The 15,571-nt window shown below is 52.1% G+C and overlaps 1 protein-coding gene across 1 annotated transcript; it reads left to right on the top strand.

Moving 5' to 3' along the window:
- The first annotated feature begins 477 nt into the window (after positions 1–477).
- PIANP (PILR alpha associated neural protein) lies at positions 478–2,157 on the top strand. The gene is made up of 5 exons (XM_030234998.2): positions 478–494; positions 634–1,223; positions 1,370–1,451; positions 1,687–1,914; positions 2,072–2,157. The coding sequence occupies exons 1-5, from the start codon at positions 478–480 to the stop codon at positions 2,091–2,093; spliced, it is 939 nt and encodes a 312-aa protein (XP_030090858.1). The 3' UTR covers positions 2,094–2,157.
- Positions 2,158–15,571: the final 13,414 nt, after the last annotated feature.

The raw sequence follows: 15,571 nt of genomic DNA, 5'->3' as shown, positions 1-15,571 counted from the left end.
TCTGGCACACAATGAAGAGGCTCTTTTTTAATAAATGGATTACACACTCCACACTATAAATAAACACAGGAATTAAGATTCCAACTTGTTCCAGCGATAAGCAAACAACGATGCTGAATCCCCCTCTCGGCCCTAAGACAGGAGAGTCCCCGGGGAAGCTGCGCATGTGCCTGGGCACGTGTGCTCCAGAGATCGCTCCCTGCTTTTGTGAGCATATGCTAAGGCATGTGTTTCTGGGGGGACTTGGCTTGGGGATGGGGACCATGCACCTCCGTGCATGGGGGGCATGGGAGCAGGAGAGGGTGCACGTGTGTGTGCATGGACTCCCCTTATCCTGCTCACCTGGGGTGGCTCACGCTGCCTGCAAGGAGAGAGCCGTCACCACTGCGTGGGGGGACGCTGATGCCCCTCCCTTTTGGTTCCCAGTGAAGAAGATGAGACAAGATCCTGACTGAGCAAGACACTGTTGCATCTGAGATGGAGCCCAGTGCCTGGTAGGTTCACAGCTTCCCACACTGGCAGGTGAGGCGGGAAGAAAACAGGAGTGTGGGTGGTGGGCTGCTCCCGGCTGCTTGGCCTTTCAAAGGAGGAACGTTTAGATCAGGCTCTCCTCTTCTTCCCCCCACCCCGCAGCAGGATGCTCCCACTCCTCTCCCGCATCCACTCCCTGCAGCTGTGGCATCTCCTCCTCGTCGTCTTAGCCGTCCCTCCTCCTGGCACATGGTCTCTTCGCTCTCGGGGCCCAGCAGCCCCTCGGCCTCTTTGCACCCGCCGCAGCCCCTCAGCCCCACGGTCCATTTGCATCTGGGAAAGGACCTCACAGCCGGAGCGGGATTCCCGCTCGGATTCCCGCTCGGATGCCCGCCTGGCCGTGCCGCGCCAGCGCAGCCTGCCCGCACGGGGAGCGGAGCTGCGGCACGTGGTGCGGCTGAGGCGCCAGGCCGCGGGCGCCCGGCCCGCCACGCCCTCAGGCTTCGAGGACGGCATGCCCTCCTCCCAGTACCCCTGGGCCATCGTGTGGGGTCCCACGGTGTCGGATGAGGACGGAGGGGACACAAACTCAGCCAACCCGGGCTTCCCACCGCTGGGATACACCTTCGTCTCGCCGCACGGGATGGCGACGGCGCAGCCCAACTCCCACTCGCTGCTGCACAACGCGGGGCTCAACCTGCGCGAGACCCCGGCCACCCTGCGGCCCTTCTTGTTCGGGCCCCGGGGGGAAGGTAAATCTGCGCTCTGCTTCTTTCACCCCCGGTCCCCTGCAGGAGCTGCTCCTTCTGCAAAAGTCATCGGGGACATCCCCCTGCCCTGCTGCTCCCTGGGGACCCGAGGGAGTGGCCATCACAAGCCCCACTCCTCTGTCTCGCAGGTGTGGACCCCCAGCTGTATGTCACCATCACCATCTCCATAATCATCGTCCTGGTTGCCACTGGAATCATATTCAAGTTCTGGTGAGTGGGGTTTGGGCCAATGCAGGCTCTCACTGGGCCGGTGCCTACAGGAAGACTGTGGGCTTGGGACCCATTTGTGCCAGGGGTGCAGATCTGGTGCTGCAATCCCTTGCAAGGATTAGCACTCAGTCACGCTGAGCTCTAATGCTGAGTGTGGGGAGGTCCATCCCACAAACCTCTCTGTCATCAAGGGCTGGGGCTTGTCTCTTTACCTCACCCCTTGTTGTCTCCAAAGCTGGGACCGAAATCAGAAACGCCGGCGTCACTCGGGGCAGCAGAGCAGTGGGAGGCAGCAAGAGAGCCAGCAGCCCCTCACAGACCTCTCCCCCACCACCGTCAGCATCCTGGGGCCCTACGGTGACCCCCTGACCCCCACACCTGAGGCAGAAGAGTCCAGGCAGGGCCAGGAGGGTGCGGAGAAACTGGGTGGCCACGGGAAGAATGCAGCATTCCAGCTCAACCGGTGAGTGGCCAGTGAGCTGGGGCAGGAGGGGCTGGCAGGGGACAGGGGGACAGGCACACTGAGGCAGGGCAAAGGTGATGTCAGCTAGTGGGGGGTGGGGGGGGGGGGTTGGGGCAGTTTAAACGCTCATTAATTTCCAATTCCCTCTTTCCCCCAGAATCCCACTGGTGAACCTGTGATGCTCCCAGGAGAGGCTGAGCTGGCTCCCCCACCCTCTGTCACCGCTGGCGAGCGCGGACTTTCCCCGCCTCTGCTGCCCCAGGAAAAAAAGCAACCTCCTTGTGCCACGGCCCACCACCACCACCTTTATTAACAAACCCCATCGGGATGTGCCTGGGCAAATGGACGAGCTGGGCCTCCTTAGCCTCCTGCTGGGGGAGCTTGGGGACCCGCCCTGCCCACACAGGACAGGGTGACGAGAGAGCAGAATGATGGGAGGGAAGACAGCTGGTGGTGGTGTGAAATCCTGACCTCCCCAGCCCCTCTTCTAGCTAATGTGCACAGACACACTTGGATCTCCATGACTCTCTCACCAGTGCATGCCTGACATCGGGGGTAGGCAAGGTGGAAAGGCGTACCCCTGTCCCCGTGGGCCCTCACCCTCCGTGTGTCCCTTCCCATGTCGTGTGCTTTGCAGTGAATGTCTGGAGTTCAGTGGCTGCAGGATTGCCTGCCAGGTGACTCGGATGGTGGCTACTTAGTCTGTTCCTGAGACCTTGGCCCTCCTGAGAGTCCCAAGGGTGGGTGAAGCTTGGGCAGAAGAGGCTCACAGAGCACCTGGGCCCTCTCAACAACCCATTTCCTTGAAGGAAACATTATCTTCCCCTTAGATGGAAGATATTCACATCTTTCCAGTTTCTTTCTGCCTAACACTCCTTTGGGGTTTTTTCTCTTCAGCTTGTATCTTTCTTCTTCTCTCCATCCACAGTTTTTTCCCCTCAGTTCCCACCCCCATAGCACTTCTCTTGCCAGTTAAAGTTGGAAATTATTCCTTTAGCTTTCCAAATGTTTTGATCTTTGAAAACCTCCTTGTTGTCCCTCTCCACCCCTTTAGCCTCCTTCAGCAAGGTTTTTCTGAATGACACCGGTCTGTGATGCTGCTTTCCAGAAAATCCGAGGTGAAGCCCTCTGCTTGCCGTGTTTCTTACCAAGTGTCCTGCACACAGCTAAAGCATGGAATGCAGACATTGCTGGGCATTGATTTTGCTGGGCTCGGGAAGAGATTTGCTTTCAGATACTCCTGGCACAGGCAACAAGGCAGCAGACAGGACTCTACACCTGGGATGACCGAGAGCAGTTTAGAGTTGATCTTGGGAACGTTGGAAGGGTTGCCATGTACTGCTGCTAGGTCTCTCCCGGAGTGCAAGGTGACTGGAAACCCTCGAGGCAGTGCTCACCAAGGGCATGAGAGAGGGGTATCTGGGCTCCCAGATGAAGCTTCACTCAGTTCCCCAGCTGGTTAGAAACCAAAAGCAATGGCACAAGTCATCTGTCCAAATTGGTTGCCTGCACATGTACTTCAGGGCTGTGGTGGTCTGTGGGGCTGGCAGCCACACTGTCACTTACCTGTGTGAGCAAGATCCATGCATCTCCACCTCTTCCATGGAACCATGGGTGTCACTTTGAGGACGTGCGAGATGGCAAATTTCAGCTTAATGACAATAGCTCCTCTTAGCTTTTATGGAAAACTTCAAATCAATCAAAACCCCACACTGACAACCACTGAGGTGAAAAGATGCACATTTAGATAAGGCTGCCCCTACAGTGTACAAACACCTTTAGCTGCTGGACTGATGTGGCCAGAGGCAGGAAAATCACCCACAATTTGAAGGCGCTAATGTACCGTACAAGGTCTCTGACAAAAGTGATCTTGGAGAGAGGGAAGCGGCCTTTCATCCTTTATCTCTGCATAAAAAGCCTGTTCTTTATAGGACAAAGCACAGGGAATTTCATAAGAGGCCTGGTTCTGCCCGTTTACCCAGCTGAACCATTAGGTGTTCTCAGGTCCCATCTGACCTACTGTGAAGGGCATTTAAATCAGAGTGTAAATTACAATAAGCTTCCCAAAAACAGAAGAGATTTGGAGAAAATGACAGGTCAAATAAAATTACCAGCTTATTAAAAGCACAGAGTGGCTGAAAGATGTAGGTGGAAAAGGACTCTGGAGATCTCTAGTCTAAGCACAGGTTGATTCTGTGCTTACAGCAGGGGATATTAGTGCTTTACCACAGATCGATCTGTTGCTGAGCCTGTTCTTATTCAGGATCCATGCAAGGCTTTGGTGGACACTTAAGCTGCAGATGGACATGGAAGGACCAGGTGGCAGTTCCTGCTTGCTGCCCCATTAATTGCTGCCCCTGCTCCCCCTCTCCCTGGCACGTCCCTGCTGGAGAAGGACATCTGCAGGAGGCTGCACTGCTGATTGCTGGCAATTTGCAATACCTTGAACTGGTTGAAGTAATTTTCCAGGCCAGATTAATTAGATTGTTCTTTGATCAACAGCATTTGTTGAAACAAGGCCAGAGTTTAGACTCTTCCACTTCAATGGCTGTCCTTGGACTTTCCACATGCTGCATGGAGAGAAGGTTTGTAAGAAAGTGGCAGGGGACCAGAGGAAGCATAGTAAAAACATTTTCCAACATTTGATGTGGGGAAGCCTTGCATTCTCCTGGGAAGGCTTTTGTAAATTCTGCAAACAAATCAGATTTTGGCGGTTTGGGGTTTTTTACCTCCCCCTTTTACATGTCTCTGGTTTTGGTAAAAGTATCTCCAGGAAGAGAAACCTTTCATGGATACTGTGGTAAGGGGAAAGCTGGTGAAGCTGTGCGGAGAAAACTCTTACAACAACAGAGGCTTGGGTATAATGAACATCTTTTCTAAGAACAATTTTCCTAGCCAAATACATTTTTATGACAGTCATTCAATTTCTCACACAAAACAGGTTAGATACAGGGATACAACTTCATTGTTCTGCCCAAACATTCATTGCTATGCTTCGTCCCTGGAACAAAACACTCAGAACACATGTGGACACACAAGCTTCTTCCAGTTAATAAATTATCTCACTGGATCTGTTTTCCCCATGACTGGAGCCTTATAAACCATCTTTCCCTACAGAGACTGGAGCCAGAGCATGCCTGAGGTCTTTACCCTGGCCCAGGGTAATATTTTGTGGGATGTGCACATGGATGGGTTGACAGTACCAAGCCAGAGCAGGGGACAGCACCTTCTTAGTCACAGCCCATCAGGTTTCCCTGTCTTCTACACGAATGGAGGAGAAAGATATTTTTTTTTCTTTCCATTAGAAACAGAAAGTTTTTTCTTTCCATTAGAGAGAAAAGTGTGCAGGGAAACCAACTGGAAGTGTTCATAATCTTGGGCTAATTCTGCCCCAACAATTCTATGCTATTAAAAGGGGACATCCAGGTGGGCCAAGTGAGATGTAGTGACTGTGTCTGCTGAGCTCCTGCAGAGCCCTGACTTTTTGAACACAAGGGTGGTCTCTCTGTGAGCACAGTGGAGGGAAATTCCTGCTTTGAAGCAGGAACTGGAGTCTCCTTCACTTTACCCAAGAGAGTGGTATGACCACAAGGCCAAATCCTGCTTGGGCTTTCCCATCTGCTTGGTTGCAATTGGTAGGCAGGGGAGCAGACCTCCGGTGTGTGTTTCCACACCACTATTTCAGTACAGTTTCTCAAAATTCAGAGAGGGCTATCTACCTCTTCCTCAATGGCACCCAAGTGCCCTTGCAAATCTGGTCCCTTCAGTTCCCACTCCACTTCCCAATGAAGAAAATTGCTTGGAAAGGAGTGGTTTGTTCATTCCCTGCAAGTTCTCAAACAGGACCACCTTGAGACTGTTCTGAATTAAACTGTTTTGTTTTTCACTCTGACAAACCACATCTGTGGCACAGCCTTAGAGCTGAGACCTGCTGCACAAAAGTCCTGGGTCAAACTCCAGCTCCCCAGCTGCATCCCTGCTAATGTCCTGCTGTAGTCCTGGCCCTACCCTGGCAGGACCATAGAGAGAGGTCCCCTTCCTTCACCAACTGCTGGCTCTCTACTCCTCTTTTCCTGTTGTTTTCCCTCTCCCACTGTTTTCCCTTTTCCCACTCTTGTCCTGTACCATGGTCTCCCTCCTGGTTCTCTCTCCCTTCCTACTGTTTCACTTTCCCTACTCCTCTCTTGTTCTCCTTTGCCACTCGGTCTCGTTCTGCCCCAGCTTCCATCCTCCCCTCCAGCCTCCCTCCTGTTCCTCTGCTCAGTCTCGCTCTTCCCCTCCCCTGCCCTTGTGCGCTGTGATATATATTTTTGTAGGATTTCTCTTCTCCTTGTGGTGAAATATTCAAATCTTGTGGGATGTTAGTTTCAACATTTTTAAATAAAACTTTGCAAAATATTGAAAGCAGACCTCTTGCGTCCCTGGAAGGGGCCACACTGGAAAAGCCAGGGCGGGATGAGATGTGCACCCTGGGCAGACCCCATCGGGATGGGGTCTCAGACCGCTGGCATCCCTCATTCTCTTCTTGGGAGTAGAGGGGACAATTTGGCCCCGTGTCCATCTTGCCTCGGTCTCTTTGCCGACTGAAGGGACCCTTTGACCAATGTCATGCATTTCCATGGGAGCTGGCGCCTGGTGGAGGAGGAGCCCTTCTTCACGCACTTCCCCACCCAAAGCAGCTGTCCTGCCTGTGGAACTGCTGCTTCCCAGGCACGCCCTGGGGCTGCTTGTCCCGCTGGGGGCCAGGGTGTCCGGGAGAGGTGACAGCAGCCATGGGGAAGGGAGGGACATGCAGCGCTGCAGGCGCGCAAGCCTCCCTCACTCTGTTCCCCGCGGCTGCCTCCGCAATTTCTATTTACAGCCCTGCTGCCTCCCCTCCTGGCCACAGTGCTGCTGCTGCTGTTGCTGGTTTCCAGGGCTGCTCTGTAATTAAGCATCCTTGTCTCCTGCAACTCCTCCACTTCGCAAGCCCAGCGGCAATCGGGGCTGGGGCGCACCAGCCTTGATGGCCGCTCCAAAGGGCTGCTCCCTAGCAATGGTCGGAAGACTGCTGGGGATGGGGATGGTTCCCAGCCCCTGCTCCCTCTGTCCTGTCTGAGTCCTTTGGACACTGGAGGAGTCCCTGATCCTCTGCTTTACTGTTGGAGGAAGGAGCAGGCTTCACAGACCAGACCTGGCCTGGGACGTTGGGGTTTCTGCCCACTGGAAGGACCCTTCCTGCTGCAGGGCCAGGCTCCTCCACGTGGCACCCTGCACCCTGGACAGGATCTCTGTGGGTTGGTGGTGGCCCCAGGCCCATCAGAGAGCAGATGCACTCCTGTGGTGGCTGTCCCGGGGTACAGGCACACAAGAGGCTGAACAGCCCCTCTTCTGCCCCTGTGCTGAGTGTGAGAGGGCAGAGATTTTCACCCCTGTTGCTTTAGGTGGAAGATCCTCTCCAGTCAACAGCTTTGGGGCTGGGCAAGCCGGAGAGACTTGACAGAGGTGGCGATAGGTCCTCATTGTGCTGAAATTGCACTCATGTACTCATCGGTGCAGTGAGAGATGTTTTGCACAAACCTCATCTGTTTCCAGCCAGAGCTTCAGCCCTTCCTGCTGACTTCTCACTGTCATCAGATGCTTTTCCTCTGGTGCCCTCTCTGCACAGGCTGGGGCTGCAGGCACTCAGCCAAACACACCATTTTAAGCAGGACTCACTCTCTGACTCACAGGAGAAGGTCCACAAGCTGCCCCTTATACTTCTGGCTTCCTGAAACACTGACTCCCTGGTCTAGTCCCCTCCCCTCCCATCACCATTCCCCACTACATCACTCCTATCCACCTGTCCATGTTGACTTCCCACCCTTCCAGTCTGGTCCCAGCCCTGACTCCTTTTCCAGCATCTCCATTCCTTTCCTGTCTGCAGCCTTGCCTCCTTCTCTAGCATCTCCCTCACATCCTGTTCTCCAGCAGGGAGCTAGCACTGGGAGTTGCATTCTGAATGAGGACAGCAGAGATGGGAGGAATGAATGCCATCATTAAATCAAAGAAGAACATACAAAACCTGTACAATGACTTCAAGACACATAAAAATCACCCTAATGAGTGGCCAAGAACCAAGCATGAGGTGTTGCTGACTGCTGTGATTTCCTGGGAAAGAGAATTGTTCAGAAAAGCATTTTGAAACCATCTCCAAAATCTGGGATTCCCTCCAGCTGAATGCCTTCTATAACCTGCTACAAATTCTCCCATTGGGGGGGGTGGGGGGTGGGGGGAATCAGGCATCTGTCAGCTGGAAGAGTCTGTATTGCAGGGATGTGGCAGCAACCAACAACACTTGCTTACCTCCCCTGCTCAAGGACCTTCTCCAAAGATGTGGCTGGAAGTTAGGACCCCATGTGCTCTGGCTCTGCCTTTCTCTCCAGGCCCGTGCTGCTGGATGTCATTCCTTAGTGCTCCTTTGCAGCACACCTTGTGAGAGAGCCATCCAAACACTGCGTGGGCATGAAGGGAGTGGTGGGAAAACACCTGTGGAGCTGTGGGCATCCCTGTGCTCCTCAAGGAGGGTGTGGAGCAGGCAAGGCAGCGTGGACAAGCTGTGCTAATTCAGGTGTGAGCCTTTGTGCAGGGGGAGCAGAGAGCCTCAGTCACAGGTAGCTCTGCACTCTCCTAAAGGGACCTGGCTGTGTGGATGGCCATTTAATTAGGAGAAATGCACAACTTGAAACTGCCATAAAGAGTCGCCCTGAAACAAGCAACCTCTCATTTCAGCATCATGTAAAAGAGTTGAGTAGTTCCCTTGGTTCATTCCTGCTTTGATCCTTAGAGGCAGAATTGAATCTTTATTGAGGGCTGCTGTGTCTCTGAGTGCACATTGCACTCAGTGAATAATAGGCCATTCAGTGACGCATTCCACATTGATCCAAAGCCCAGCTTTCTCTGGGAGTGACCAGAATGCAAGCAAAACCATCTTCAGCCTCAGATCAATCCTCACAAGGGATCTGGCAGGGAAGCAAATGCCAGTTCCTGCTCCAGGGCCCTGTCCTGCCTCTCTGTGGCTCCTAGTTAGCGCTCCAGTGGCAGGAGAGCAGATGCTCCAGGGCAGCCAGTCTAGTTTGAAGCTCAGACTTTGTCGACAGCTGGACATACCACAAGGGCTCAACAAACAAGCACGTAAACAAGCCTGGGGTGACTTGTTTCCTATCAGAGGAACATGGTGTGATGCCTACAGCATGCACTGGTCAAATCTGAGTTACAGCCTGGCCTGGCTAGGGAGCCAGTTGGTTTCCTTGTTAGTTTAACTGTGAAAGGATGCACCAGAACCACAGGCACCGTGATTCTCTCAGGTGCTCTCTAAGCCTGGTAAAGTGACACAGACTGCAGAAGCTTTCTGAGCTCTTCCCCAACCAAGGGTCTGTCAGTGGTGGGTGTCCTCTGCTAGTGTCAGGGGAGTCAATCTAGCCAGGTTAGGACCCAGTTTTGCCTGAATGAGTTCATTAACCAAAACATGAATGCAGTTGTTAAATACACCTACAGTGGATGTTTGTGTTGGTCTTAATATGTGGGTTCAGACACATTTGGCAATACCAGGATGAGTTGTCTAAGCCTGAAGTGGTTTTTTTCCCATGCCTTTTTTCTGCTTTGCCAATTCTTTTCTTATGTGACATATTACAGAAATCACACAAACATCAGACAAATGAGATCCAACGCTCTGTGCACCCTGCGTTGGCTGGATACACAGCAAGAACCCTAAGAGGTTCCTTTATAATGGGATTTCTCTTATATCCAACATCAGGGCCTCCATGACAAAACTGAGGACCAAAAATGCTGTCCTGGATAAATGTGGGTTTCTTGTATCTACTCACATTGGCCAGCTTACTTGTAGCTCCCTATGCAGTGCAGTAATTCTGAGTGCAGGATATGGGGAAGAGACAGATTTTCCCCTTGTACCTGCAAGTTAGAGGAGAGCTGGGACAAAAGGGTGACTAAGCATAACACTGCCTCTTCCAGGGTTTTGGTGACAGTTCTTTGTTCATACTCAGGCAGTCCTGCAGAGAGGAACAAATTGCCTAACTAAAATATAGGGAGCTGAGGGCTGTCAAGCACAGGCCTAAAGAGAGGTATGAGGGAGCAGGAATATGAAGGAGGACAGGAAAAGGCAGGGTGAGGAGAGAGTGGGCAGAAGCAGAAATTGTGGCTAGGATTAAATGATGGGCTTGGAAGGAGAAGTAGGGTCAAAGCAGGGATCAGAATAGAAATGTAGAGCTAGGGGGCACTGAAAGCACTGGGTAAATGAAGACAAGGTGGGGGAAGCAGGGCTCTGGGAGCTCACAGGGTGCTGCCAACACTGAAGCCCCAATTTAGCCTGAGCACTTACCCAGCTCTCCTGATCCTTCCAGCTGTTTCAGGAGCAGCAGTTGAATCCTCCCCTGCCTCCTGGGGAGGGAAGGGAAGGGAAAGCACCTGCTCATGGGTCAGCCCTCAGAGCTCAGCCTCACTACTACAGTGCTGACCCAACCCATGTGTGAGAGATGCAGGACTGTCACAAAATGTAGGTCAGGGGCTGAAAGTCCCTGAAAAGTCTTTTGCAGGTTTAAAGGTCTCAGTCCCTGATGTGTGCTCCAAAGGATGATACATTCCCAAATAGGGATGCTGTTCCCTTTTCTTACTTCCTTATCCATGTTAGTTGTCTGGCCATCATTTTCCAGGAGCTGAGATAGAGTCCACTTCATGTGACCTACAGAGGCACCAAGAACTAAGCCATAGGAATTGTACTCTGAACAACCACAGCGCTGAGACCACCAAAAATGAGGCTGCCAGAGTCTGCCCTTGTGCTCCCAGAGTCAATCTCTTGGCCTCTGGCCTTTACCACTAAAGGGCAAGGACAGTACCACCTGGAGCAGGTACTGGAGCAGTGCCTGGTGAGGAGGGAGTCCCTCACACCTGGAAATCTATGCACTGAAAAGCCCAGGAAGAATGATGCATGAAGAAAGTGCTTAGCAAAGCTGAAGCCAAGGATGCAAAGAAGAAGTGCATGATAGCCTGACTCCAAGCATCCATCAGGACGGGGGATGAAGGAAGAAGCTGGTGTTTCACAACTTCTGAGCTCACTTTGCATCCTGGGTGGTTGCTGCCATTTGTTTTCTTCTTTGGTGATAATTGTGCGTCGTTTCTGTGCACGGTTCACTGCACAAATGATTTCACATACCCGCCCGAGCTGTGCTTTATTGTACTTTGTTTAAATATGCGAAATTGTATGCAACTCCATGTGACGTCTTATGCAAATTGCTTCTTGTGTTACTGTGCATATTTGAAATTAATTTGAGTATGATCACAGCCCTGACTCTGAAGCCATTGTTTAGACTGAGCACTCACCCAGCTCCCCTGATCCTTCCAGTTATCTCAGGAGCAGCAGCCTGAGCCTCCCCCGCCTGCCTCAGCCTTGATCCAGAAGCAACGTGCACTGGAGGTGACACAGCTTAGATGAAGGTCATGTTCCAGGCCTCTGCTGAGTTTGCCAGTTAGTGCAGCCAGAAAGTGAGTATTTAATGGGGAAGCTGGAGCACCAAACTCTTGTCCCAGAAGGGTCTGCAGACATGCACTCATGGGGGGCAAATTTTAATCCCTGCAGAGCCAGGCTAGACTCTGGACGAGGACATGCCATCCAGTGGCTCAACAGCTCACCAAGATATCCAAAGGCATCTAGGCTTAGAACAAAGCACTGGTGTTACAACGTCAGGAATTAAAGGTGCTTTCTGGAGAAGCTTGCAAACAATCTGCCCCTTCTGGCAGTGGATCTGCAGATATAAGTCAAATGCTCTACACACAGGTGTTCCATGTTTTTAAAAAGATCAGATTCCATTAAGAACATCTCCTAAACACACCAGCCATAACTCAGGCAGCAATATATTTTCTCTGCTAATCTCTGAACAACACTGAAGCCATTTCAGCAACATTCTTCATGCTAATTTTCCCTTTTCTCCTCTTCTTGGTTATGAGTCAGCAGCTAGGCTTGAAACCCCTAACCTTCACCGCTGAGGAATGATGTAGACCTCACTCTGGCAAGGCCTTAATCATCTGTTAAAGAACAGAAAAGAGACAGTCAACCACTGAGTTTCCCATAACTCCTGTTTTATCCCCGGCTCATATAATCCACTGTAATCTGGCAGTGAAGTGTTTCTTGCAAGGATTTCTGCGCTGGGCTGTTGAGTGCAGGCGGGAGACAGGGGTGGTTGGAGCTCTGGGCCACGTCCCAGGGCTGCTGGTGTCCATGGCTGGCAGCAGAGAGGAGTGAGGCAGGCGGTGCTCCCAGGCAGGTGCAGCTGGTTCAGTGTAGCACCCAGCCTGCAGCTGCCCTGGGAGAACTGCTGTCAGCTTTCCCCTTGACAGATGCTCCTGGGGCATCCCCTTCTCTCGTCCCCTTTTCCCATCCTGTGCCAAGGTGGTCTCATTCAAGTGACTGCACACTCTGAAAGGGGTGATGGATGGACCCTGGCCCATAATCAGTACCCTGGCTGGGCACTGAGCCAGTGGGGGAGTTGGCCTCAAAGTCCCTGAATGCCCAGCTCATTCTCCCCTGTGCTGCAGCGTGGAAGAGCCCTCTTCTGCTCATCAGAAATCCCCTCAGATCTGCAAGACACCCAGCCATCACCTGCAGCAATTGGTCTTGGGCCTGCCTGTCACATACTGTCCCCTCCAATTTCCGTGCTTAGCTCTCTGCACGCTGGAGGCAGGAGGATGCACATCCTCACTCCCTGGGTAATTACAGCCCTACAGCACTCTGCAGTATCCCCAGGACACCATCCCAGAGCCCCACACAGCCCCACTTCCAGGCCAGCCCCAGGCACCAGCTTGGCTTGAGCTGCTTTGAGGGCAAAGTCGTTACAAAACTGTCCTGCAATTGCATAAGAAGAGAGGACTGGCACAGATCTCCTGGCCTGTGGCAGGCAGCCCCATTGCATCCTCTTGCTCAGAGACTTCCAGTCCCACAAGTCATCTCCTGGCTTGCTGCTGAAAGGCTGTTCCAGATCCTTGCACTGGCAGGTGGGAAGCTCCTTCTGATTTCCATCCTCAGTGTACCCATGGCCCAGCCTGTGATAACTCATTCTTGCGCCAGCATTGTCCTCAGGCTTAAATTCAATGTCAAAACCCTTTGTTAACACAGAGTTAATGTTGCTTGGTGATAGCTCATTCATTCCCAGAACATTATGTTCATCAAAACGCAAACTTGTGGAAAAACAGGGCATTTAGAGCTGAAGTACATGCCCAGGCAACCTTACTTGTGCACCTTCTGAGCTGGCAGCTGCCAGAGGGACTGTGAGCTCTCTGTCTGCATTCACTGCGTCAAGTAGAAAGTGCTCCGTGATGATCACTGGGAGCGTTACCTGGGACCGGAGGGGGTGAGCAAGGAGGGGAGAGCCAGTCCTTTGGGGGCAGGCAGGGTGGGGAGTTTGGCTGCCAGCTCTGGGATGAAAGGCAAAGTGCTTCTGTCCATGGGATACCGGGTTCTTTCAGCGCACCGCTTTCAAGGACAGAAGGAGATTACATGTGATTAGGACGTCCTGGGGTAAAGATTTCACCAGGCACTCCACTCTGCATCAACACCGAAAGCAGCAACTTTCTGGCAAATGTCAGCTCATACAAATGCAGCCGTGTGGCATCAGTGCTTTGGGAAGAGCACAGCAGGGCTCACCAAGAGAGCAGGTCCTGACCCACTGCACTGCAGAGTCTCTGCGGTGGGGGAATGCCATCTCCAGCCGCAAGCTGAGCTAGCCCAGCAGGTTTGGCACAACCACAGCTGGGGAGGGCTCCCACGATTTTTGGCAGCATCGGGCTGTTTGCCCTTTTGTGCAGTTGCAGTCATGCTGTTTCTACCACAGAGGATGCTGTGTCTAAGGTGAAGGATGCTAGGAGGCTGCCACGAGCTTCAGCCCCATCCCAGGCTCCACATTAAGGGAATTCAGACCAGGATTGTCAGCACGGCTACAGAGATGTACACTGCACAAGGGCCAGGGCTGAAAGTTTTGGAAATTTTAATACATGGTGAAAGTTTTGGAAATTTTAATACATTGCATAAGTTTCAAGCACAGAAGCAAAGAATGGCCAGAGGGACTCCCTCTGTACACCACTGCCCTGTTACCCACGCTGCTGCCATTTCCAGCTCACCTTTCTCACTGCATTAAAACATTAGTGCTTTAGAAACTGCTAATGTTTAAAACAGCCACAAATCCTGCCCTAGACTGGCTGCTCAGCATCCTTCTGTGCTGGGCTCCTGATCTCTAGAAGTTTTGGGGAGCAAGTAGCATTTCTCAAATTTATTCTCTACTTTTTGAAGTTTTTTGTATGTGTAGTGTGTGCAGTACCTGCCTTCTTACTGACCCAAAAGGGCAGCTGGCCACACTTGCCATAGCAAGGATGTGCAGACGATGGGAGCTGATCTGGGGGAAGCGAAGGGCTGTCAGCTGGCAGGCCTGGAGGCCTCCCAGAAAAAGGAGACAGGGAAGGAGCAAAGAGTGATTTCTCAGGTGGCAGCTGCTCCTCAGACAGAGCCAAGGCTTCTGCGACAGATGCTCACTCTGCCTGAAAGGCTGGAGGAAACGAAGCCCCAGGTGACCGTGGTGCTGAGAGAGTTCCTGGAAAACACAAGCATCCTTGCTAAAACGAGGCCCGCCAATGATGCAAAAGATTTTCTAGGAACTCTTGAGTATCTAGGTGAGACTGAGAACTGCCCTGAGGATGTGGAGATCATTATGCCAGCCTGTCTGGGAGGAGGAGCTCAGCCAGCTGAGTGGGAAGGAAGCACTTGAACCTGCAGAACGCTACTTGCTGTATCTCTAGACTCACCTGCCCTGATCCAAGGACTTGCTGCTTCCAGTGAGGCACTGGGCAGGAAACATGTGCCCCTGGGTCCCACACTCCTCCAGGCAGAGCACCTGGCCACAGCTGGACTCCCTAAAGCCCTGTCTAGAGAAGTTTCCATATGGAGAATCAATAAATAATCCAGGAGCTTTTGGGTCTAGTAAGAGGGCCCAGGAACAAGTTCGCAACTCTTGTGCACTCAGCTTGAATAATGGAAAAGTACCCAGAAAGCAGACAGCACTGTGGAGTGTGAGGAACATAAGGATGGAGAGTACAAAATGAGAAAAGGACAGTGCTCTGTCAAACAGGCAGAACACACTTATGGATACAGGCAGTTGGATCTGCTTGCCTCTGAAACAGAAGAAATGCATCAAATCCTGATGGGGTGCACCCACAAGTGCTGAGTGAGCCAGCAGAAGTCATTGTGAGGCCACTCTTGATAACTCTTGATTTGTCATAGCACCTGGGAGAAGTACCTGAACACCTGGAAAAGCAAACATCTCTCCTGTCTTCAAGAAGGGCAAGAAGGAGGATCCAGGATCAGTCAGCTTCACCTTGATCCCTGAGAAGATGATGGAACAGGTAATCCTGGAAATCATTTCCAGGCATGTAAGTGACAAGAAAATCATCAGGAATAGTCAGCATGGATTCATCCAGGGGAAGTCATGCTTGACCAACTTGACAACCTTCTGTGATAAAATGCCTCACCTTCAACAGGGCCTTTGACACTGTCTCCCACAAAATGCTCACAGACAGGCTGCTGATGTATGGGCTGGATGAGCAAACAGTGAGGTGGCTGAAGCCTGGCTGAATGGCCGGG

This window comes from Serinus canaria, chromosome 1 (genome assembly GCF_022539315.1).
Source record: "Serinus canaria isolate serCan28SL12 chromosome 1, serCan2020, whole genome shotgun sequence".
NCBI lineage: Eukaryota > Metazoa > Chordata > Aves > Passeriformes > Fringillidae > Serinus > Serinus canaria.
Note: the sequence above shows the minus strand (reverse complement) of the source record. Positions and strands in the feature narration are given on the sequence as shown.